The 25807-nt window shown below is 41.5% G+C and overlaps 2 protein-coding genes across 2 annotated transcripts in view; one reads left to right on the forward strand and one right to left on the reverse strand.

Annotated features, from left to right (window-relative positions):
• Positions 1-1823: 1823 nt before the first annotated feature.
• On the reverse strand, positions 1824-8060 carry HINT1 (histidine triad nucleotide binding protein 1). The gene is made up of 3 exons (XM_004093150.3): positions 7663-8060; positions 5124-5228; positions 1824-2146 (listed from the first exon to the last, which is right to left on the reverse strand). The coding sequence occupies exons 1-3, from the start codon at positions 7771-7773 to the stop codon at positions 1982-1984; spliced, it is 381 nt and encodes a 126-aa protein (XP_004093198.2). The 5' UTR covers positions 7774-8060; the 3' UTR covers positions 1824-1981.
• Positions 8061-13328: 5268 nt separating this feature from the next.
• The window catches only part of LYRM7 (LYR motif containing 7), a 29643-nt gene continuing 17164 nt past the window's right edge, over positions 13329-25807 (forward strand). Inside the window, exons 1-3 of the mRNA XM_030818426.1 lie at positions 13329-13555; positions 23195-23267; positions 25225-25295. Coding sequence (XP_030674286.1) covers positions 13538-13555; positions 23195-23267; positions 25225-25295 — 162 coding nt within the window. The 5' untranslated portion in view covers positions 13329-13537. The remainder of the gene's footprint in view (positions 13556-23194; positions 23268-25224; positions 25296-25807) is intronic.

Here is a 25807-nt window from a genome sequence, read left to right on the forward strand (position 1 = left end):
GATCCTTCCACCTTGGTCTCCCAAAGTGTTGAGGTTACAGGTGTGAGCCCCCACACCTGGCAAGAATACATATAGTTTAAAATAAAGATTAAAATAAAGATTAAAGATCATCTTGATTTTCTCAGTGGCTTACTCAAGGAAATTATTTCAATGATAAACTAAGTTCCTTAAATGACCTGAACTTATCACTTCAGTTCTGAAATATAACATTTAATATTAAAGATAAGTCATTTCTCACATAGCCTCCTCAGATCAGTTCAATCAAGATGTGGTATTGGCTGGGTGCATGGCCCACGCCTGTAATCCCAGCACTTTGGGAGGCCGAGGGGAGCAGATCATCTGAGGTCAGGAGTTTGAGACTAGCCTGGCCAACATGGTGAAACCCTGTCTCTACTAAAAATTAAAAAAAAAAAAATTAGCTGGGAGTGGTGGTACACATCTGTAATCTCAGCTACTCAGGAGGCTGAGGCAGGAGAATTGCTTGAACCTGGGAGGCAGAGGTTGCAGTGAGCTGAGACGGTGCCATTGCACTCCAGCCTGGACAACAAGAGCGAGACTCAGTCTCAAAAAAAAAAAAAGTACTAGGAAAAAAAAGAGTAACATTTTAAAATCCTCTTAGGGTGGGAAAGGCTTATGAAATAAATTTAAGATGGATGTATTAACTATATAAACATTTTAAACACCATAAACAAAGGAGACAAATGACGAATTGGGAAAAAATTATGTGTTGCACATAAAGAGCCAATTTCCCTTCCCTCCCCACCTCAAAAAATATATATATTTTTAAAAATCACTAACAGGAAATAAAATTTTAAGAAAAACAACTTTCAAGGAAATGTGTCAAAACCCTACAACAATCTTTTTAGAGACTAAAAATGGAAGGCTGGGCACAGAGGCCGAGGCGGGTGTATCACCTGAGGTCAGGAGTGCAAGACCAGCCTGGCCAACATGGTGAAACCTAATCTCTACCAAAAATACAAAAATTAGCTGGGCGTGGTGGCACACGCCAGTAATCCCAGCTACTCGGGAGGCTGAGTGAGGCAGAATCGCTTGAACCCAGGAGGTGGAGGTTGCATTGAGCTGAGATCACACCACTGCACTGCAGCCTGGGCGAAACAGCGAGACTCTGTCTCAAAAAAAAGAATTTTTAAAAATAGAACCTTAGAAAGGCCAGGGTACATGATGAGACTAAACACAAAAGGTTGGTTGTCAGTCTACACGAAAACTCAGACCCTGACAAGTTCCCTTTCCTACTCTATATGACGTAGCCAGATTCGTGCACAACTTAAATATGTTTATTAATGTGTGCATACACATTTAGAACAGTCGGGTTTCAATTGGAAAAATGAATTCTAGGTAAAATGTTTGCAAGTCTTTATAATAAATATTCAGATGGAGTTTAAATAGCAAGGAAATACCAATGTATGGCTTCACATGGTCATCAAAGATTGTGTGACAAACCTACTTTCATCCCTTCCAAATATGGCCCAGAGTCCAGGGGCAATGTGGGCTGAACATAAAGCATTGTTTCTAAACCCCAAATGGTCAATTTCCTGTGTTCTTGGAAAATGTGAGAATTAGCTTAAAAATCTAATTTGGACCAATTTTAGCCTGGAAAGATATTTCAAAGTTAAAGCTAAATTTATAAACTCTCATTATTTGTCTTCAAAGACTAGTAACACCATTAAAACAATGCCATGTTCATATGTTGAGTCCTCCTTGGGAAGAAAAAGCAAGAAATGTCCAAAATTATAAACCCACCTTCACATATTCCAACAAATATATTTTTAAAATAACAAATCAAATGCAACATTCAGAGAGACATAAGCCATGCAACAATGTCTTTTATTATGTATGCAGTTTTAAAATTATTTCTTGAATCTCTCCGTACACAGGCAAAAGTAAGAGTGTTACTTAACATACTGGAACTTGTCTAACTTAATCATTGCCTAGAGAAGAGAAAATTATCCCCAAAACATGCTTAACCAGGAGGCCAATGCATCTGCCGACCTCCAAGAACATGGAGATGAACGTGATAGACCGACTGTCCACCATCTGAACCTTCATTCACTACCATTCGATAACCCTTATTCAGGCCCAGATCAGCAGCACATTTCTTGCCAACAATCATTAAGTGTCCAAGAAGCTGGAAAAGGAAAAAAAAAGTTTCTTAGGCATAGGCAATTTATTACTTCTTGCCATTAAATAACAAACTGTCAAGCTGAAATATCAAATCTTAAAACTCTCATTGAAACACACCCCTTTGAGCAAGTATTTGGAAACTCTTAATCCCAACAGAGCATAATCTACAACTGGAGACCCATTAAGATTAGGTATTTATCATTACTAATTTCAAGAAACAAATTAGAAATAAAATCTGCTGTTCAATTAAACTATTTTTTTTTTAAGAGACGGGGTCTTGCTCTGTCACTCAGGCTGGAGTGCAGTGGCACAATCTCAGCTCACTGCAGCCTCGACCTCCCAGGTTGAAGTGATCCTCCTGCCTCACCTACCCAAGGAGCTAGGGACTACAGGCACATGCCACCACACCCAGCTAATTTTTGTATTTTTTTTGTAGAGATGGGGCTTCTCCAATGTTGCCCAGGCTGGTCTCGAACTCCTGCGCTTGGGCAATCTGCCCAGCTTAATCTCCGAAGTGCTGGGATTACAGGCACAAGGCACTATGCCCAACCAAAAAAAAAATTTAATTATATTCCAAGTGGTGTTTAAGTTTTCTTAATAAAGCAAGACATCTTGCTTTCTTTATGACTTCCTTATGACCATTATGGATTTTCCTGTGAACACTTCCAGATCTATTGCATTGTCTGGGGACTTGTAGGATCCTGTGGCAAATACCTAGTCTCACTCTGTGTCATCCTGTTTGTTTTTTGGTTGTATCTACAGTCAATTTGTCTCTATTTACACATGGAGTCCACTTGTGTGTTGCCAGCTTTCTTCCCTAACAAAAGTTAAAGGGGAGAAGGTTGGCAAGAGAAAAGAACTTTAACTCCCATTTCACTGCTTACGCTTTGCCACTGTGAGAGAAAAAAGTTGGGAGGGTTAACTTCAACATTCTAAAAAGCTCTCAGGAAAGGGAACTCCTTTAATTCCTTTGGCAAGAAAACAGGGAAGGGAGACAGTCTTACATTTCTATTCCCACTACCTTAGGAAGCCCCAGGACAGTGGACTCCACTTACCTTACTCACGCAGTAAGGTCCCATTGCACAGATGGACAATGGACAAAAATTGTAAGTTGGGGAAATTATTATTTTTCAACTTTACAATGGTGTGGAAGCAATATGCATTCAGGAAAAACCATACTTCGAATTTTGATCCTTTTCCAGACTGGTGATATGCAGTAAAATACTCTTACATGAGATATTCAACACTGTTACAGAATAGGCTCTGTATTAGATGATTTTGCCCAAATGTAGGTTAATGTTAAGTGTTCTGAGCAAGTTTAAGGTAGACTAGGCTAGGCTATAATGTTCAGTAAGTTAGGTGTATTACATGTATTTTCAACAGACATACAATATTTTCAACTTATGATGGGTTTATCAGTATGTAACCCCATCTTAAGTTGATTAGCATCTATATAAAATTTTGTACAGCAGGTACCTATACTGGTCACAACATTTAATTATGAATTAGCACAGTTTTAAAGCTGGTTCAGTAAATGTTTCCTGGCAAACAACTGTCTTCTAAGTAAAAGAGATGACCTTAAAACACTAATTTAGAATGTTAACTGAGTAAAAATTAACATTTCATTATCCTTACAGAAAAGAGCTGCATTTGAGTAAGAAGCTCTGATCTTAAAATGTCATGACTGTCTAATTATACTAAATGTTAAAAATTTGTATTCTGGGGCTGGGCGTGGTGGCTCACAGCTGTAATCCCAGCACTTTGGGAGGCCAAGGCGGGCAGATCACCTGAGGTTGGGAGTTCAAGACTAGCCTGACCAACATGGAGAAAATCCCATCTCTACTAAAAATACAGAATTAGCCAGGCGTGATGGCACATGCCTGTAATCCCAGCTACTCAGGAGGCTGAGGCAGGGGAATCACTTGTACCCAGAATCGCTTGTGCCCGGGAGGCAGAGGTTGCGGTGAGCCGAGATCATGCCATTGCACTCCAGCCTGGGCAACAAGAATGAAACTCCGTCTCAAAAAAGAAAAAAATGTATTCTGAGGTTTTAATGTTACTGCATATAAGATGGTATTTTACCATTAAGTACTCGCTCTAATCTTTGAACTCTGTGATTTGTACAAATATATTGAATTAAAAATTAATGCCCTGAAGTTTCTAAGTTTCAGAAATAATATCTCACTTTAAAAAGGTATCCCCAAGTAAATACAACTGACCCTTGCACAACATGGGTTTGACCTGTGCGGGTCTACTCATATGCAAATTTTCTTCTGCTTCTGCCACCCCTTAGACAGCTACAGCTAGACCAACCCCTCGTCTTCCTCAGCCTACTCAACATGAAGATGACAGGGAGGAAGACCTTTATGATTCACTCCACTTAATGAATAGTAAATATATTTTCTCTTCCTTGTGATTTTCTTAATAACCTTTCCTCTAGCTTACTTTAAGAATATAATAGGCCAGGAATGGTGGCTCACACCTATAATCCCAGCACTTTGGGAGGCCAAGGAGGGTGGATCACAAGGTCAGGAGATCGAGACCATCCTGACTAACACGGTGAAACCCATCTCTACTAAAAATACAAAAAATTAGCCGGGCGTGGTGGCGGGCGCCTGTAGTCCCAGCTACTCGGGAGGCTGAGGCAGAAGAATGGTGTGAATCAGGGAGGCAGAGCTTGCAGTGAGCCGAGATCGTGCCACTGCACTCCAGCCTGGGCGACAAAGCAAAAAAAAAAAAAAAAAGATAATAGCAAGTGTTGATAGGGATATGGAGAAGATGGAACGCTCATCCATTGCTGGTGGGATACAAAATGATGCAGTAACTTTGGAAAACAGCTGGGCAATTGAAGTCCTAATGGTTTTTCTGGGTTTTCCTTAGTAATGACCTTAGGAAGATGAAAATGTGACAGCACTTTAAGGACAAAATTAATCTCACAATTTAAAAAGCAAGAAAATAAATCATGTTAGAAATGTACTTACACTTTCATCATCATCTTCTGCCGCAGAAATCTGGGATATATGTTTCTTGGGTATCACCAGAAAATGTGTTGGTGCCTGAGGGGAAATGTCATGGAAAGCAAGGCACTAGGGAAAAGGGAAATAAATAAATAAATAAAACTTTTAGTATATTGGTAGGATAAAACTTACTTCAACAAGTATTTACTGAGCAGTAACTACAGGGGGGCACTAGATGCCAAGAAAACAGAAGTGTACACATTACAAATGGTGCCGTGGTCCTTTCCATGGAAGCCTTTTTTTTTTTTTTTTTTTTTTGAGATGGAGTCTTACTCTGCCACCCAGGCTGGAGTGCAATGGCATGATCTCAGCTCACTGCAACCTCTGCCTCCTGGGTTCAAACGATTCTCTTGCCTCAGCCTCCCAAGTAGCTGGGATTACAGGCACGTGCCATCATGCCCAGCTAATTTTTGTGTTTTTGTAGAGACGGGGTTTCACCATGTTGTCCAGGCTGGTCTCGAACTCTTGACCTCAGGTGATCCACCCGGTTCGGCCTCCCAAGGTGCTGGAATTACAGGCGTGAGCCACTGCACTCAGACTCTATGGAAGTCTTATGGGAAGACCAACTTTAAATAAAGGTATAATCACCAAAGGTCACACATGTTACAAAGGAAAAGTAAAGGATAACACGAATGATTATTACAGGAAAAGCCTGATTTAGATTAAGTGTTTAGGGACAACTCTGAGGCAGTGACATTTAAACTGGGAGCCAATGAATGCATAGAAATTGGCCATGCTAATCCTTGTCTGCCTCTCCAGATCTCCTGCAGCTCTTCACATGGAACTGGCCTTCTGAGCTCTCTGCCCTCAGAGCTTTTTCAATGATCCTCTCCCCCTCCAAACCCCAACTTCCGTCTAACTTAAACTGCTAGTCATTCCGCCATTCCATTCCCAGCACATACATGATTTCTGAGAGAAAAAAGAAAAAACAGAAAAAAACCTCTGATTCCCCTCCCTGTCCCATTACTCCCAGGTCAGAGTCCTAGTTGTGCAATTTCCTGTTTTTTTTTTTCTTTATGATAGCAATAAGTTTTGTAACTACATATTTGTCTGATAGTTGATTAATATCTATTCTCACTTTACTCAACTATTTAAGAAATATACCTATCCTTTTGTGTAAAGCTGAAGAGTATATATATGATAGACTCTTCAGCATTTAGACTAATTATTTAACACAGTGTCTGTAAATACACATGTGACATGAATATTTTCGTATCTCTTGCTCACTGCTAAAGTGAAAGCTGTTTTAATAAAACCCATCCACACTTATTTGTCTCAGGAGTAATTCCACTGGGTACTCCCTACGAAATGCTGATTCATTTAGAATGCTTCCTGCTGTTATACAGTTGGACTTCGGTGGTTCAAATGTAAATTTTTCAACAACCATTTCTCAAAGGCAACTTCAAACTTTAAAAAATATTTTTTCTAAAACAAAGAATTTCCCCGGAGTAGAGACAAAGTATTTTTTTAAAAATTCACCTAGAGGAACCTAATTAAATCTTTGATAACGTTTTGAATCTAACTAAACGACACTAGTACAATGTTTTTCTTATATTTTATATTTCCTAAATTTAACTGTTTACAAAATTTGTTCTATCTAAATCAGCCAATCTGCCCAGCTTTATCTGAGATCCAATCCCAAAAATACAACTGTCCACTAAATAATTTACACAAGATATCTCAAAGTCACATCAACTGGGATTTCACCTACAAGAAGTCAACAAAAACTACAGTCTTAGTCTCTTGGCGTAAAATTACTTCCTGATGAATACAAAAAGAATCATTCGGCTGTTTGTAAGTCGAAAATGTTCAGCGGGAGAGGTCATCGGAAAGCAAATCCCAGACGCGGGCCCACTTCTTATCTCAGGAGATGGCCTCGCTAGACCAGGGTAGGCCTTGGGGTGGAGATAGGGATAGGGGTAGGGATGAGGGTGGCAAGCCGCACCCCGCGGAGGAAGCCGGCAGGCCCAGCCGGTCCGCGCACCTCCCAGCGCCCCTGGGGCCCTCGAGCACAATGCCTTGCTGAGCAGCGCCCAGGAACGCCCGGCCCTGGCAGGCCGGCTGTGCGCGGGAGATCGCGGAGATTGGGCCTGAGTAAGGGCGCGATCGGATTTCTCTCTGTCAGGCAGAGCGCTGGCGAGATTTCGAGATTCCTGATACAGGCAAGGACCGAGGCAGCCGGGGAGCCGGCGGGCTTCCACGCGGGGGCCCCAGTGCGCCCCGACACGCGCCCAGGCCCCGAGGTGCTGCACCCAGGGCGCCCGGCGGCCTGGCCCGCGCCCGGGGCAGATAACGAGTAACCGGAGCGCCGGCACGCGCCGGCAGGCCGCCTCGGAGTGCCCGGGCCCTGTCCGCTGGCTGGGGGCCCGCTGGGCCAGGGCGGCCAAGTCCCCTCCCGTCACCGCTGCACTCGCGACCCCTCCTCTCACTCCGCGAAAAACCCGAAGATCCGCGGACGATACCCCCGCCTCAGCAGGCGAGCGAGGTGGTGCCCAGTACCTACCTGGTCATCCTCAAAAATGATTTTGGCTGGTATTTCCTTGCGGATGATCTTCCCGAAGATCGTGTCGCCACCAGGCCGAGCGACCTGAGCCTTGGCAATCTCATCTGCCATCTCGGCCTCCCTCCCGCGTGGCGGCCAGAGGAGGGGCTCGGAAGGAGGGAGGAACCCGCGGAGCGTGCGGCGCGAGAGGGCGCAGCCAAGCCTGCGCAGGTGCCCCGGCTCTGGCGCCCCAGCTAATCTTGCGCGTGCGTACTGGCGACCTGGGCTGCGAGTGCGGCCAGCGCGTCGGAGCGCCGCAGAAACTGCGGCAGGGACCGGCTTGGGGAAGTTCCTGGTCTTGAGCTCCAAGGAGATTCCTAAGTCGTTTTTCTATCCTCCTTTCTTGTCTCCTGGGGAATGCAGTTACTGGTATAAACCCTTCGTCTCCCTATGGACGCTTGTAGGGAAAGTTGGATACTGTAACTGACAAGATTTGATAATTTAAGTGGTGCCGGCTGCAACTTAGCACTTACATTATTTAAGGTCTTGCTGCTGCAGCAGATTGTAAGTCCTCTCTTCCACAGATTTTTTTTCTCTCTCTACCAGTGGTTCTCAATCTTGACTACACATTAAGATCACTTGGGGAGCTTTTAAAAATCCCCGTGAACCTGGCTGCACCCCAGATCCATTAAATAAGAATCTTTGGAGATGAGCTCCAGGCATCAGTAGTTTGTAAACCTCCCTAGACTGCTCTGCAAATAATTTTTTCCAGCAGCAATCAACATAATGTATTAATAAAATGACCCACTTTAAAAAAACAAAACCTTCCTTAATCCCACATCCCCCCTCCATATCTTTGCTCGTTTTATAAAGAAGTTTTCTACATACCATGTCTGCTTTCTTATCTTTCATTTTTCAGTCCATTTCCCTCTTGTCAAGGTCACTAAGGACATCCATTTATAAAATCCTATAGACAATTCCAGTTATCATACTAGACCTCTAAGTGTACATATTAAGAAAAAGTATACCTCCTCAATGCCTTTTTTTTTTTTAAGATAGATTCTTGCTCCGTCGCCCAGGCTCGACTGCAGTGGCACAATCTCGGCTCATTGCAACCTCTGCCTCCCGAGTTCAAGCGATTCTCATGCCTCAGCCTCCCAAGTAGCTAGGACTACAGGCGCGCACCACCACACCCAGCTAATTTTTGTATTTTTAGTAGAGACAGGGTTTCCCCATGCTGGCCAGGCTGTTCTCAAACTTCTGACCTCAGGTATTCCACCCGCCTCAGCCTCCCAAACTGCTGGGATTACAGGTGTGAGCTCAACTGCCTTTTATGATTACACTACTACCCTGTCTTGGCAAAATTATTGAATGTGGTTCCCTTTAATCTCAAAAGTGTCCATTTGGTACTTTTGCTATCAAAGACATTACTGGGAAAATTGGTAAAATCTAAATAATGCCTATAAATTAGATAATAGTTTTGAAGTCATGTTAATTTCCTTTCATAACCACAGAAAAATTGTGAAAATCAGTTGGTCTAGGGTGGGGCCGTACAAGTTAGGTTTCTAACTTTCCAGGTGATACAGTTGCTGCTGGCCCTGGAACCATACTTTAAGAACTACTGATACAAGGGAATGTCTTTGTAGGAAAAACCCACTGAAGTATTTAAGGCTATGGGTATCATGTCTGCAACTTACTTTCAAATAGTTCAGAGAAAAAGTGTCTGTCTATAGGTAAGTAGAGAAATAGAAAAGGATAAAGCAATTACAATAAAATGTTAACATTTGGAGAATCTGAGTGAAAGGCATATGCAAATTCTATGTATTATTCTTGCAACTTTTATGTGTCTGAAATTGTCAAAATAAAAAAATGTGTGTTGGTTTGGATAATAAATAATATGGTCAGCTTTCATTCCATCTGAAGGCTTTACCATCTATAGAGTAGTGACTCTCAAGTATTTGTCTCTTGACCTACCTCTTCCCTTAATTCCAGACTGGTCTGTGATATACATTACAGCCTATTGACCACCTCCGCTTAGATGGCTACCAGGCACTGCGATTTTATTTTGACTCCCTCTACAACAAACAAACCAAAACCTCCTTTTGCAGGATTCTGTATCTGCTGTATCACCATTCACCCAGTTACTCCAGCCAAAAAGCCTTGAAATCATCCTTAAATCTTCTCTCTGTACTTTCAACACATATCACTAAGGATCTAATCACTTCTTATCTCCTCTACCTCCACTACTCTAATCCAAGCTACTAACGTCTCTTTCCTGGAGTACTTTGAAAGGCTTCTAGTTGGATAACCTATCTGCTTCCATTGCAGTTAATTTGCCACATAGCACCCAAAATGATCTTTATAAATCATAATGTCACTCTCCTGCTGGTAATATGCTAGTGTATAACATCACAATAAAATCCAACATCCTTACCTTGGCTTATAGGGCCCTGTGTGATCAGGCCCATTGCTGCTGCTTCTACCTCATTTATTTCCGTTTCAACCTTATTGACTGGCATCACGCAAACTCAGTGTGCTAGGCAGAAGATGCCCATGTCCTAATCCCTGGAGCCTGTGAATATGTTACTTTACATGGTAAGTGGGATTTTGTGGATGTGATTAAGCTAAGGATCTTGGAATAGGGAGGTTCCTGCATTATCTAGATGGGCCCAAAGTAATCACAACAGCCCTTGTAAGTGAAAGAGACACAGAAAAGTGAGGGTAAGAGAAGGAGATGTGACCACAGAGGCAGAGGTGAGAGTCTGAGATTTGAAAATGCTCCGCCGGGTGTGGTGACTCACAACTGTAATCCCAGCACTTTGGGAGGCCGAGGTGGGCGATCATGAGGTCAGGCGTTTGAGACCAGCCCAGGCAACATGGTGAAACCCTGCCTCTACTAAAAATACCAAAAATATCTGGGCATGGTGGCAGGCGTCTGTAATCCCAGCTACTCGGGAGGCTGAGGCAGGAGAATTGTTTGAACCCGGGAGGCGGAGGTTGCAGTGAGCCGAGATCGCGCCATTGCAGCCTTGGCAACAGGGTAAAACTCTGTCTCAAAAAAAGAAAAAAAAAAAAAAAGCTCCATTATTGGCTTTGAAAATGGAAGGAGTTGGGCCGGGCGCAGTGGCTCATGCCTGTAATCCCAGCACTTTGGGAGGCCAAAGCAGGTGGATCACGAGGTCAGGAGATTGAGACCATCCTGGCTAACACGGTCAAACCCCGTCTTTACTAAAAATACAAAAAATTCGCCAGGCGTGGTGGCAGGCGCCTGTAGTCCCAGATAATCAGGAGGCTGAGGCAGGAGAACGGCGTGAACACGGGAGGCGGAGCTTGCAGTGAGCTGAGATCCTGCCACTGCACTCCAGCCTGGGCGACAGTAGGAGACTGCTTTTCAAAAAAAAAAAAAAAAAAAAAAGAAACAAGAAAAAGAAAATGGAAGGAGCCAAAAACAGGTAGCATTTTGTAAGTCAGAAGTCCAAATTGAGTTTCACTGAGCTAAAATCAAGTGTTGGCAAGGGTGCATTCCTTCTGGATGCTCTAGGGAAGAAATCATTCCCTCACCTTTTCCAATTTCTAGAGGAGGCTTGCTTGGTTTGTGGCCCCTTCCTCCATCTTCCTCCATCTTCAAAGCCAGCAGCAGAACATCTTCAAACTTCTCCCTGACTCTGCTTCCTTCTTTCACTTATAAGGATCCTTGTGATTACACTGAGTCCACCAGACAATCCAGGATAATCTTCCCATCTCAAAATACTTAATTTAATGACATCCTCAAAGCCTCTTGTCATATATAACATAGTCAGAGCTTCCGGAATCTGAACACAGACATCTTCTGGAGGCCATTATTCTGCCTACTACATAGCTCTATGAACTTACATGATGAACATGCTGGAATTTCCTGTTCAGTTCTGCGACTTATACTTTGAGATGCAAACTTTAAAAAGACAATGAAATTTCAGAACCTTCCAAATTTATTAAGCCAAGGGGGCAAAGTTAAGCCTTGAAAACTGAGTCACGTAATACAGCTGTTTTTCTTCTCTGGTGCATGAGTATTGTTGCTTCCCGACCTTCGTGTTGAGATGTTATACATTAATCAGACTCCCTATTCTTCATTTCAAACCTAGACTACATAATATTAGAGCTGTAGACCCTTGTGATTGTTACTTTTTTACAATAGAATATTAAGCAACCACCTTAGAGTGTAATCAATACTAGGCAATCAGATCTTAAATCTGGATGTTATCCATTGTTTGGAAAATGTTGTAATTCTGTTCGGCATCTCCATCTTGTCTTATATAAACCATCTTCAATTTTCCTTACACTGGAAGCACTGATCACCATTCTTTGGTGTCTACATGTTCCCATATGACTGCCCTCACACTTTACAGTTGAATAAACCTTTTTAACTGGATCCTTAGCCTTTTGATTATTTTGGGGTGACAAGACAAACCAGGCCATGTTCCCAGAACAACTAGAATAGTGAAGAGCCCACCTCCTATGTGGAACAGTTAAAGGAGACATGCAGATTTATTTAAGAAAAGAGGAGCCACAGAACTGAATAATTCTGTCATTATAGAACTGTTTTAAAATATCAGCAGATGAGGGACTTTAGTTAACTGAATGCAGGACAGTAGCTAGCAAGAAATCATCACAATAAGTTATGAATTTTCAGGAAGCTGCACTATGAGTCTACACTGAAAATGGGGGAGCGGGGACGGGGCATCTTTTAAATCACTGTCAGCATTCAGAAGGCACAATGCAAGGCCCAAGATCATCTAGTTTATTGTTTCTCAGATAAAAGACAATATCCAGTATACTTGATTTAATCGCTTCATTACGTTAAATGTTCTGCAAATCGAATGCATCTTAATTTTAAAAAAATCGATTATCTTGTTATTCTCAGAATGACTTGCAATAATTCCTTAAAATAACATAGATTACAGAGAAGGAAAAGGGCCTTGGAAATCCATTGGTCCAGATCTTTCATTTTTAATAAGAAGTCAATTTTACCTAAAAGTTAACCTGAAAGGCTATACGGGTAGGGAAAGAGAACAATTATGCAGTAGGAACAATAGGAAAAGGTTGTGGCGCGTTAGTAACGTGACTACAGAGTTGTTTCTGGATGCTTGCAAGGTCATAAGTTAAAACGCACTTAAATACTTATGATTGTTTCTAATTATGATGCTGCTGATTAATTACCCATTTCTGACCTCCTTATCAGCAAAACCAAGGAGTAGAGAGAGTTGAAGAGGCAAAATGTAAAGGGTAAGACTAAGCTTTACGGTCAGGCACAGCGGATTTGCATCCCAGATCTCCATTTACTAGCTGTGCGAACTTCAGCAAGTAATTTAACCTCACCTTCTGAGGAAATGAATGAGAGAATATACGCATAAAATTTATAGGAGTCAGTGTTCCAATCAATGCCCGCTACAGTTGTTAGGACTTGGCTTTTATTTATGCACATTTTTAAAGAGATAGTCGCAACTGGGAAACGTTAAAATAAAGGTTCTTTTACAGACGCGGGTGCCGACTCCATCCACTAAATACAAACCCAGTCCGCCTAGCAGAGGATCCCTGCGCCGGAAGTGATTGTGCCCCTAACTAACATGGCGTCCAGGTGATTTCCGTTCTCTTCTGGCCAGTAATTGGGCTCTGCGGCTCCTCGCGATTTTACCAGTTCCCATCCGTTTAGCAAACGCCTTTCGCAAACGCCCGTTTAGCAAACACCTCCTCCGTCCTTTGGGGGAGGGCGGGGCTAAAAGGGAGATGCTGCCTGGTGATTGGTTGTGTCGCGTTAGTAACGCGGCTACAGGGAGTTGAACAGTTCAGTCTTTGATTGGTTGCTGAGAGGCGGGGCTACTCGACTGCTCCGGAGGTAGCGGCCGCGGTGAGGAGAGCCATGGGACAGGCAGTCAAGGTGACGGGGCCCGGGAAGGGGAGGGTATAGTGCCGTCGGGGAGGGCATGTTCGCGACCTTGAGAAAACTGTCTGGAGTCTCTGGAGGCTGGGGCTCCGGACCCTTTACGGAGGATGTGGCTGTTACCCCAAAGAAGCCAGATGACCAACTCCGAGGGGCAGTTGAGGGTTTGTGCAGGTGCGGAGGAGAGCGGGAGGCACCAGTGTGGTTCCTACTTCTTGATACTAACTTGGTACGCAGTGTTTATCCATGATACAAATCCGCGACTTGAGTTCTGCCCTCGTTTCATCTTCAGACCGAGTATTTGTCTGAGGGACCCATTTCACATCCCTGGGAAGTATAGGAGACGCCAAAGGCTGACCTGAGCAACAGCAGTTCAATAAGGTGGAAGTTTATTCAGACAAACAGAAGGTGCACAGAAGTCTAGCAGCCAAGGAAACCGAATCCCAGCAAAATTACTTGTCAAAAGTAACATAGCAAGACAGAGCAGGGACTGGTGAGACCTGAGCTCACTGAATGAGCTTGGGATGTGGTGGCTGTGCTCGGATCATCTCTCTGAGTACCTACCTCGTCTCAGATTCATTTATTACTCCCAAGCATGATGCACGTTCCTGCCCGGCGCACGATTCTCATTGGCAGCCATCCTTTAACGTTTGACATCAGCATGGCCAATTGGGATCTGTGGTTGTCATTGGCTGAAACATAAACATGGGGAAATGGCCTGCTATAATATGGTGAAGAAAAGCAGTGTTTACATCTAGTCAATAATAGGGAACCACCAAGCAGTCCTCATGTACTTTTGTACGTAATGTCACAGCACCAATAGAAACAGAATTGCTCAGGGTTATTCATTCAAAAATTTCTTTGAATGTCCATAGTAGCTATTATTATAGCCAACAACCAACATTTAGCCTATATTGTCTAAGCATAGTGGATGCAACAATAAGCTGAACATCCTTGCCTTCATAAATAAATCTAGCAGGTGGGGAGACCTTAAACAGTTACTTAATTACAGTTGTAATAAATGCTTTGATTTGAAACTACAGTGTTTTGTGAGCATATAACTAGGATTTCACATACGATCTCTCAAGGGGCTGGGTGCAGTGGCTCACACCTGTAATCCTAGCACTTTGGGAGGCCGAGGCAGGAGGACCACATGAGGTCAAGAGTTCGAGACCAGCCTGGGAAACATGGTGAAACCCCATCTCTACTAAAGATACAAAAATTAGCTGGGCATAGGGGTGACTGCCTGTAATCCCGCTACTCGGGAGGCTGAGGCACAAGAGTTTGTTGAACCTGGGAGGTGGAGGTTGCAGTGAGCCGAGACTGCGCCACTACACTCTAGCCTGGGTGACAGAGCAAAACTTCATCTCAAAAAATAAGTAAATAAATAAATAATCTCTCAAGGAAGTTCAGACCTGACGTTTGATTAGAAATTAGCTAGAGGAAAGAAAAAAGCATTCCAGAAAGGGCAACTAGCACATGGAAAGTCCTTGAAGTGGGGATTTGGTTGGAAAACTTGGATACAAATGGAATTAAGTAGGATTAATTCCAAAAACACTTTTGGTAGAGCCTACAGTGTATAGAAGGCACGTATGCTACATGTGGGAAGATACAAAGGTGACCAGTCCAACAAGGGTGACAACAAGACCCTATGTCCAAAAAAATATATATGGGAAAGTGAAACCTAGCACAGAAATTATAACCCTTAAAATTAATCCATTATTCAAGAAAATTGAGGCAAAAAGGCTGTTACTTGTCCAAGCTTACCTTAAGTGACAATCTCAGATTCAAACTCATCTAACTATAAAGAATCCACTTTTCATCTACACTGCCTGAATTGTCCAATCAGTATAAGTAAATGAGGAAGAGAATACAGTCTGTGACGTGGCTTTCTGCATTTTAATAAAAGTTTATCTGCTCCAAGGTAATGTTAACTCCAATAGTGCTATGGCAATAATGATAACATTTTCTTACACTAGTCCTCTTAAATTAGGGTCGCTAATTTGTTGTACTAATGTTGTACTTTAAATAGCATGTAAAACCATTAGGTTTACTTACTTCTCATTTTTTTAATCCCATGCAACATGTCTTCTCTGCTCTTGCAGTATTAAAGTGCCTGGGATTCTATGATGCTTGCAAAGTCCATATTTTTACCAACAATCTCTTCAAGGGAATCCAGGCTTTTACTATCAAGCACCTCAGAATTATTCCAGCCTCTGCACATTACTCAATTCCAAAGCCACTTCCACGTTTTTAGATACAGGCATACCTAGGTGATGCTGCGGGTTTGGTTCAAGCCCACAACAACAAAGTATATATTGCAGTGAAGCGAGTAACACAAGTTTTTTGGTCCCAGTGCATATAAAAGTTATGTTTGCACTATAATGTAGTCTGTTAAGTGTGCAGTAGTATTATGTCTTTAGAAAGGACATACGTTGGCTGGGAAAGGTGGCTCACGCCTGTAATCCCAGCACTTTGGGAGGCCCAGGTGGGCGGATCACGAGGTCAGGAGTTCGAGACCAATCTGGCCAACACAGTGAAACCCCATCTCTACTAAAAATACAAAAATTAGCTAGGCTTGGTGGCACGTGTCTGTAATCCCAGCTATTTGGGAGGCTGAGGCAGGAGAATCCCTTGAACCCAGGAGGCAGAGGGTGCAGTGAGCGGAGTTCGCACCATTGCATTCCAGCCTGGGCAACAAGAGCGAAATTCCATCTCAAAAAAATAAAAAGGAAGTACGTACCTTAAATAAAAAACACTTATTTGCTACAAAATCCTAACAATTATTTGAGCTTTCAGAAAGTTGTAATCTTTTTGCTGATGAATGATTTTGTCTCGATGTTGATGGCTGCTAATTGATCAGATTGGTGGTTGCTAAGGGTTAAGATGACTGTGACAGTTTCTTAAAATAAGACTACAGTAAAGTTGACCACATTGATTGACTGTCTCATACACGAAAGATTTATCTGTAGCATGCAATGCTGTTTGATAGCATTTTACCCACAGTAGAGCATCTTTCAAATTGGATTCAATCCTATTAACCCCAGCCACTACTTTATCAACTGAGTTTATATAATATTCTAAATCCTTTGTTGTTATTTCAACAATGTTTACAGCATCTTCACCGGGAGTGAAGTGATGTGAGTGATGGTCTTCATAAACTCAAGAATCCACTTTCTTTGCTCATCCATAAGAAGCAACTCCTCATGCATTTAAGTTTTATCGAGATTGCAGCAATTCAGTCACATCTTAAGGCTCCGCTTCTTATCCTAGTTTCACTTGCACTTTCCACATATCTGCAGTTAATTCCTCCACTGAAGTCTTGAACCCCTCAAAGTCATCCATGAGTGTTCAAATAAGTTTCTTCCAAATGCCTGTTATTGTTGCTATTTTGACCTCCTCTCTTGAATTCTCTGAATGGCATCTAGAATGGTGAATCCTTCCCAAGAGGTTTTCAATTTACTTTGCCTAAATTCATTAGAGGAATCACTATCTATGGCAGCTATAGCCTTATGAGTCTTTTAAATAAGACTTAGAAGTCTGGCTCACGCCTCTAATCCCAGCACTATGGGAGGCTGAGGTGGGCAGATTGCCTGAGTCAGGAATTCAAGACCAGCCTGGGCAACATGGCAAAACCTGTCTCTACAAAAAGTACAAAAATTAGCTCAATGTGGTGGCATGAGCCTGTGCTCCCAGCAACTTTAGAGGCTGAGGTGGGAGAATCGCTTGAGCCCAGGAGATCGAGGCTTCAGTAAGCCATGATCGTACCACTGCACTCGAACCTGGGTGACAGAACAAGGCCCTGTCTCAAAAAAAAAGGACTTGAAAGCCAAAATTACTACTTGACCTTGACCTGTGGGGCTGCAAAATGGATGTTGTATTGGCAGTCGTGAAAACAGTATTAATTTCCTTTTACATCTCCATCAGAGCTCTTGGGTGATGAGGTGTGTTGTCAGTGAGCAGTAATATTTTGAAAGGAATCTTTTTTTTTCTGAGCAGATCTCAACAGTGGGCTTAAAATATCAGTGAACCATGCTTTAAACAGATGTGCTTTGTTGATTTGTAGAGCACAGGTAGAGTAGATTTAGCATAATTCTTAAGGGTCCTAGGATTTTGGAATGACAAATTGTCATTGGCTTCAACTCAAAGTCACCAGCTGCAATCTCTTTTTTTTTTTTTTTTTTTTTTTGGTGACGGAGTTTCTCTATTGTTGCCCAGGGTGGTGTGCAGTGGTGCAATCTCGGCTCACCGCAACCCCCGCCTCCCGGGGTTCAAGTGATTCACCTGCCTCAGCCTCCCGAGTGGCTGGGATTGCAGGCATGTGCTGCCATGCCTGGCTAATTTTGTATTTTTAGTAGAGATGGGGTTTCTCTATGTTGGTCAGGCTGGTCTCAAACTCCCGACTTCAGGTGATCTGCCTGCCGTGACCTCCCAAAGTGCTAGGATTACAGGCATGAGCAACCGCGCTCGGCCTTTTTTGGGTGTGTTTGTTTGTTTGTTTTGTTTTGTTTTGAGACAGGGTCTCACTCTGTCACCCAGCCTGGAGTGCAGTGGCGTCATCTTGGCTTGCCGCAACCTCTGCCTCCCAAGCTCAAGAGATCCTCCCACCTCAGCCTCCCGACTAGCTGGGACTACAAGCACCCTCCACCATGCCTGGCTAATTTTTTTATTTTTTGTAGAGACAGGGTTTGGCCATGTTGCCCAGGCTGGTTTTTTTTGTTTTGTTTTGTTTTGTTTTATTTTAGACGGAATCTCACTCTGTCACCCAGGCTGGAGTGCAGTGGCACCATCTCGACTCACTGCAAGCGCCACCTCCCAGGTTCAAGCAATTCTCCTGCCTCAACCTCCTGAGTAGCTGGGATTACAGATGCCCACCACTACGCCCAGCTAATTTTTTGTATTTTTTAGTAGAGACAAGGTTTCACCATGTTGGCCAGGCTGGTCTTGAACTCCTGAGCTCAAGCGATCCACCCACCTCAACTTCCCAAAGGGCTGAGATTACAGGCGTGAGCCACTGCATCCAGCCTGTATTAGCTTATTAAGAGCTAATTAAGCTCTTATTAATAAGGATATTTCACATTTCACTTCCCCGTTCATGAGTTCATGGACATTTAGGTTATTTCTACTTTTTCACTATTATGAATAATACTACCATGAACATTAGCATACATGTTTTTGTGTGAACATGTTTTCATTTGTCTTGAGTATATACCTAGTAGTAGAATTTCTGGGTCATAAGATAACTGTAGGTTTAACTTTTTTTAGCAGCTGCCAAACTGTTTCCCAAAGCAGCTGTACCATTTTAAATGCCAAACATTGTATAAGAATTCCTATTTTTCCATGTCCTTGTCAACTCTTTTTATTGACTGTCTTTTTTATGGTAGCCATTCTACTGGGATGAAATGGTATCTGATTGAGGTTTAGATTTGTATTTCCGGATGGCACATGACATTGAACATCTTTTCATGGCTTATTGGCCATTTATGGGTTTTGTTTTGTTTTGTTTTCGAGAAATATCTATTCAAATCCTTTGACTTTTTATTTTTCTTAATTTTATTTTAGATTCAGAGAGTGCATATGCAGGTTTATTACATGGGTAAATTACATAATGGTGAGGTTTGGGCTTCTAGTGAACCCATCACCCAAATAATGAATATTGTACCCAGTAGGTAATTTTTCCACCCTCAACCCCTTCCTATCCTCCTCCCTTTTGGAGTCCCCAGTGTCTATTATTTCCATCGTTCTGTCCATGTATACCCTTTGTTTAGCACCTACTTATAAGTGAGAATATGCAGTACTTGGTTTTCTGTTTCTGAGTTATTTCATTTAGGATAATGGTCTCCAGCAGCTGCTGCAAAGGACATGATTTCATTCTTTTTTAGTATTCCATGATGTATATATACCACCTTTTCTCATTTGTGTCCTAAAAAGCAAACATCTGCCCTCACAGTTCTACTAGCACCTAGTAGTTTAACATCTTTGATGTTAGTTATTATTGCTATAAAAATTACCCACAGCTGAGCCCTTTAAGTACATTATATGATTGTCTTTTTTCCCAATTCTTCATCTTTAAATTAATAACTGCCTTTTAAAAATTATTACTTTTTAAAAATATCCCCCTAGATATCTATTCCCAAATTCTAGGCAAAACCAGTCTACCAGTTTCATTTTTCCTAGCAATACCTTTTCTGGAGCAATTCAGTCTTTTGCTATAGTCCTGCCTAGTTGCTTTCTAGGCTGGCTGCACAAATGTTGACTAGCATTTGTCCTTCCCCATGATCTTTGCCTCTCCCATGTTAGACCACCTGTCTCCTGGATTCCCATGTCTTTTCCTTTTGTGGTTCATTTCCTTATTTTGGTGGAGCATATTCTTCTGTAGCTTTCCAATAAAGTGTGTACGACAGATAAGAGACTTTGCATGTCTGAAAATATGTATTTGCCCATGTCTTTGAGTGATAGTTTGAGTATCTATGGTGTTCTAAAGCAGACATTTTTTCAAAACTTGAATATGTTATTCCATTGTCTTCTTACAGTGGTGCTATTTAGAAATCAGGTACCATTCTGATTTTTTCCATCCTTTACGTGTGAAATATTTATTCTTTGAGATTTTTCTCATTATCAGCATTGCACTGAACTTACATCATGCTGTGCTGTTATGAGTTTTATGTTGGGCTCTTGGTGGAACCCTTTCTATCTTGTAATTCATGTGCCTTACTTGGTGAAATTTGTTTTCTTCCCTTTTACCCAAATATTAAGTGAAAATTTTAAAATTTCTTCCCTCCCTTTTCTCTTTTCTCTCTTGTTGGCCCTTCTGCTAATCTAGCTGTTGGGCCTTCTCCCTTAATTTTCTTATCTTTCCTCTCCTCAATTTCTGTTTCTGAACTTTTATTCTACATTCTGGGCAATTTTTCTCAACTTAATCCTTACTTTCACCTGTTTGATAGCCAAGAGGTTTTGGGAGTTTTTGGAATGTTTCTTTTTAAATTTACTATAGCTTTTCATTGATGTTATTCCATCTCTGCAATAACATGTTTCTGAGGAAGTTTTTTATGGCTGCTTGGTTTTTTTTTTTAAGTTTTTTTGCTGTGTTTCTTATTTCTGTTTTCATGTCTGCCTTTGATGTTACAGGTTTTCTAATATATGTAAAACACTTAAAATGGTGTCTAGCACACAGTATGCTTAGTAAATGTTAGATATTATTTGTAGAATAGACTGGAGGACAGGAAGGTGTGGTCGCAAAGTGACAAACCTTTGTAAGTAGTCTAAGAGATGAGGAGTGCCTGAACGTAAGTGGTTTTGTTGATAGAGAATAAAAGAAAGATTACAGAGACATTCCTAAAGTTTCCACAACAAGAGTAAGGTAGAATAAAAGGATGACCTACAGATTTCTGGCTTCAGAAACTTGGTGCCCTCCAATAAGTAAAATAGAGAAGACTGGAGGAAGAGCAGTATTGAGAGAACAATATTTTTTTTTTTTTTTTTGAGACGGAGTCTCGCTGTCGCCCAGGTTGGAGTGCAGTGGCGCGATCTCGGCTCACTGCAAGCTCCGCCTCCCGGGTTCACGCCATTCTCCTGCCTCAGCCTCCCGAGTAGCTGGGACTACAGGCACCCGCCACCTCACCCAGCTAATTTTTTGTATTTTTAGTAGAGACGAGGTTTCACCGTGTTAGCCAGGATGGTCTCGATCTCCTGACCTCGTGATTCGCCCGCCTCAGCCTTCCAAAGTGCTGGGATTACAGGCGTGAGCCACCGCGCCCGGCGGGAGAACAATATTGAGTACCTTTTTGGACTTGAGAAGTGTGAAGTGACCTCAGCCTATCACTAAAGCCTCTTCACAATCTGTCTTTTACCAAAATGCCAGCCTCTTCTCTCTTTTTTTAATATAGACTCAGAATATTCATAAGCCTCAACATTTCACTTATCTTTTATGAAATAGCAATTAAAAGGGCCAGGCGCAGTGGCTCACGGCTGTAATCCCAGCACTTTGGGAGGCCAAGGCGGTGGACCACGAGGTCAGGAGTTCAAAACCAGCCCAGCCAACACGGTGAAACCCCGTGTCTACTAAAGATACAAAAAATTAGCTGGGCGTGGTGGCGTGCACCTGTAATCTCAGCTACTTGGGAGGTTGAGGCAGGAGAATCGCTTGAACTCAGGAGGCGGAGGTTGCAGTGAGCCGAAATCGTGTCATTGCACCCCAGCCTGGGTGACAAGGTGAGACTCCGTTTCAAAAAAAAAAAAAAAAAAGAATAGCAATTAAATTTGTCTAAATTGTCTAAAACATCTTCCTTCTGTGGCCTCTTTTAAGATGCAATAAATTTATAATTTTGTATATGTGTGTGTATGATATTAAGAGCAGATTAAAACTTCAATAGGTTAAGAAAAATGAGAACAGATACATACCATACTGGTAAAGTAGCAGACTGGTTTTTAGCATGAGGATTATTAACTTTTTTTTGAGACAGAGTCTGGCTGTGTCCCCCAGGCTGGAGTGCAGTGGCACCATCTCGGCTCACTGCAAGCTCCGCCTCCCGGGTTCACGCCATTCTCCTGCCTCAGCCTCCCGAGTAGCTGGGACTACAGGCGCCTGCCACCACGCCCTGCTAATTTCTTTTTTTTGTATTTTTAGTAGAGACAGGGTTTCACTATGTTGGCCAGGATGGTCTCGAACTCCTGACCTCATGATCCGCCCACCTCGGCCTCCCAAAGTGCTAGGATTACAGGCTTGAGCCACTGCGCCCGGCCAAGATTATTAACTTTTTAACCATCCTTATATTGTTTTATTTCTTTCAAAGAACTTTGTATTATTTTTGTAAATAAGGCTAAAAATGTTTTTAATGTAGAGATAAATAATCAGAGGAAAGTTATTTTGGCAAGTCCTGGTTTTCACCAACTATTTTTAAAAATAGTCTATGAAACAAACAGAAAAGGAATACTGTTTAATCCTTGTAATACAATTTGTGTAAAATGTGAGATGTTTTCCTTTTGAAGTCTGAATGCTGATTTTCTTTTTCTTTTCTTTTTTTTTTTTTTTTTGAGACAAGGTCTTGCTCTGTCACCCAGGCTGGAGTGTAGTAGTGCAGTCAGAGCTCATTGAGCCTCAACTTCCTGGACTCAAGCAATCCTCCCACCTCTGCTGCCCAAGTAGCTAGGACCACAGGTGCACACCACCATGGCCTAATTTTTAAAAAATATTTTGGCCAGGTGCAGGGGCTCACTCCTGTAATCCTAGCACTTTGGGAGACCAAGGAGGGTGGATCCCCTGAGGTCAGGAGTTGGAGACCAGCTGGGACAACATGGTGAAACCTTGTCTCTACTAAAAATACAAAAATTAGCCGGGCTTGGTGGCAAGTGCTTGTAATCCCAGCTACTCGGGAGGCTGAGGCAGGAGAATCGCTTGAACCCAGGGGGCGGAGGTTGTGGTGAGTCAAGATCATGCCACTGCACTCCAGCCTGGGTGACACAGTAAGACTCCATGTTCAAAAAAAATTTTTTTTTTGTAGAAATGGGGGTCTCACCATATCGCCCAGGGTCTCGAACTCCTGGGCTAAAGCAGTCCTGCTACCTCAACTTCCCAAAGTGCTGGAATTACAGGCATGAGCCACTGTGCCCAGCCTTGAATTCTGATTTTCTTAACAGGTTTTACAGCTCTTTAAAACACTGCACAGGACCAGACAACAAGTTTTTAAAAATGATGCCAGAGCATTAGAAGGTAAGTATGTTCTTTACCCGTTTGGAGCCAGTCTACTTTTTAGATGACTACTAATCTATCTGAGAAACCCTGTGTGGTCAAGACCCATCTTAGGGAATGACCTTCACTACGTCTCTCTAATATCTTTTATAAAGATTAGTTTATATTGCACTTATTTGAGAAATATCTAGTTAAAGAAAAATTTTTAAAGATCAAGTCTTCATAAAGAGTTGGTCAAAAAAAAAAGGCAAGGGACCAGAGTTTCAGTGTTTATCATTGCTTGCCTTATATTCAAGCCATTGAACTTTCTGTTACATAATCAAATTTTCACACTCTCTAGGACCAGATATTACCATGTTGTTAATGTCTTATGTCAGTCTAAAAGAGCAGCTATGAAAGAGAATCCATCCCAAATGATTCCAAATTCAGTATCTCCCTGTTTTAATTAGTTTCCATTTTATCTGGAAGTCACAGGCTCTGAAATTTAGGTTCTGTGTTATTCATGTTCAGTTCCAGTCCTCATACATTTCTAAACCTCCTTAAGAGTGCACCTAGGTAAAGTGTCCCCACTGTTTCCAGGGATTTAAGTTTTTGTAACTCATCAAAAATAATTTCTGAACGAATAAGATATGTGTATTGTATTATATGTACTTTACATGAATTCCTGATTTAATTCTTGTAACATTTCTGTAAGATAGTTGCTATTATAATTCCTATTTTTACAAATGAGAAAATTGACAAAACGTGAAAATATCTATCCCACATCATAGTTAGTAAAAGGTGGACCTGGGATTTAGTCTAAGCAGTCTGATTCAAAAGTCCAAACTCTAAACCACCTCACGTATTGAAATATATGCAACATAGGCTGGGCTTGGTTGCTCACACCTTTAATCCCAGCACTTTGGGAGGCCGAGGCAGGCGGATTACTTGAGGTCAGGAGTTAGAGACCAGCCTGGCCAACATGTTGAAACCCCGCCTCTACTAAAAATACAAAAATTAGCCAGGCATGGTGGCACACACCTGTAATCCCTTGAGGCAGGAGAATTGCTTGAACCCAGAGGCGGAGGTTGCAGTGAGCCAAGCTCACACCACCACACTCCAACCTGGGCAACAAAGCAAGACTCCATCTGAAAAAAAAAAAAAAAAAAAAAAAAAAAAATATATATATATATATATATATATGTACACACACACACACATATATAAACATATATGTGTATATATATATAAACATGTATATATATATACACACACACAACATAGAAGGAAGTTTTTATGGTAATTATCAACATGGAATATTTTTGTTGCTTTAAATGTTTTAAGTGGAATAGTTATAAGAACAGCTAACAATTTGTTGCATATTTGCTATGCACTTTATATGGATTGTTCCATTAAACGCTCACAGCAGCACAATAAGGCCAGTGAGATTCTACCAAAGTATGCTGCTGTAATGATATCAAATTCTCAGTGGTATATGTAAACAAAAGTTTTATTTGTCACTCACTTTATATGTCAGCCAAGACACTTAAAATTTTACATATATGTACACATATATCCTGTTTGCTGCCAATCTTTGTGTATGTGTGTATGTAGTTTAACATACTTGTATGTATTGAATTTTACCATCTTAAAAAAGCATTTTAATAGAAATCCTTAGATTTGTAAAAATAAAACATTAAGTTAGATTTATTGTAATTCAATAGCTATAGGTATACAAATGAATTTGAGAGTAAAAATCAGTGGAAGAAAAAATATTAGAGTGCCAAAGGTTTATAGTAGGTTTACCTACAAACTTGTCACCCTGTCAAAAGCTGTCCAAAGACTTCATTAATAAATTTCTTATTCTTATGCTTTGTTTTTCATGAGGGCAATTTCTATACTAGAGAAGTAGCCATTCATAGTGAATAACGTGTAAATTATTGAGATAGGAATTATAGATTACAAAAGCAAATAACTATATGTATTTTTCTCTTTGTAGCAGCCAGAATAAAGATAAATGAAGAATTCAAAAATAATAAAAATGAAACTTCTCCTAAGAAAATAGAAGAGGTACAGTAATTTTTTCAGTTATAGTAAAACTTACACAGTGATCTTGTCAAAGAGGAAATGATGAAGATAGAGGTGTTATGTAAAATAAAAACCATTACTTGATAGTTAAGGCCATCACAACTGTAGATAACCTTCACTTATTCGGTATGGCTCACCTCCTCAGGGTCATCTGCCAACACCAAAATACAGCAAGGCACCCCATGAACAGAACATGGAAATAGCCATGATCAAAGCCAGAACAGCTGAACAAACCCAGAAACCTACAGAAATTCTATCTTCACTTAAAGCAAGTGACTGGAACTAAAGAGAATGAGTGTTGTAGTAACTCAGAACTACAGAGGAAACTTCTACTCTTAACTGAACTAAGCAGTTAGATATTTATTTTTAATCCCATCTTGGCAATGACAAACAGCCACAGTATGAACTATTCTTGCTTTGCTTTCTGTATTTGCATTTTGGTCACTTGCTCTGGTTGAAGACACTATACAGACACTACTTTCTCAGCTCCCTAA

Source organism: Nomascus leucogenys, chromosome 2 (genome assembly GCF_006542625.1).
Source record: "Nomascus leucogenys isolate Asia chromosome 2, Asia_NLE_v1, whole genome shotgun sequence".
Classification (NCBI taxonomy): Eukaryota; Metazoa; Chordata; class Mammalia; order Primates; family Hylobatidae; genus Nomascus; species Nomascus leucogenys.

Bases quoted from the DNA above. Each gene is read 5' to 3' on its own strand.
- HINT1 (XM_004093150.3), bottom strand. From the start codon at position 7,773: ATGGCAGATGAGATTGCCAAGGCTCAGGTCGCTCGGCCTGGTGGCGAC. The intron at 5,229-7,662 runs GTAGGTACTGGG...CCTTTTCCCTAG, and splicing joins TCATTTTTGAGGATGACCAG to TGCCTTGCTTTCCATGACAT. The intron at 2,147-5,123 runs GTAAGTACATTT...TTCCTTTTCCAG, and splicing joins CAGAAGATGATGATGAAAGT to CTTCTTGGACACTTAATGAT.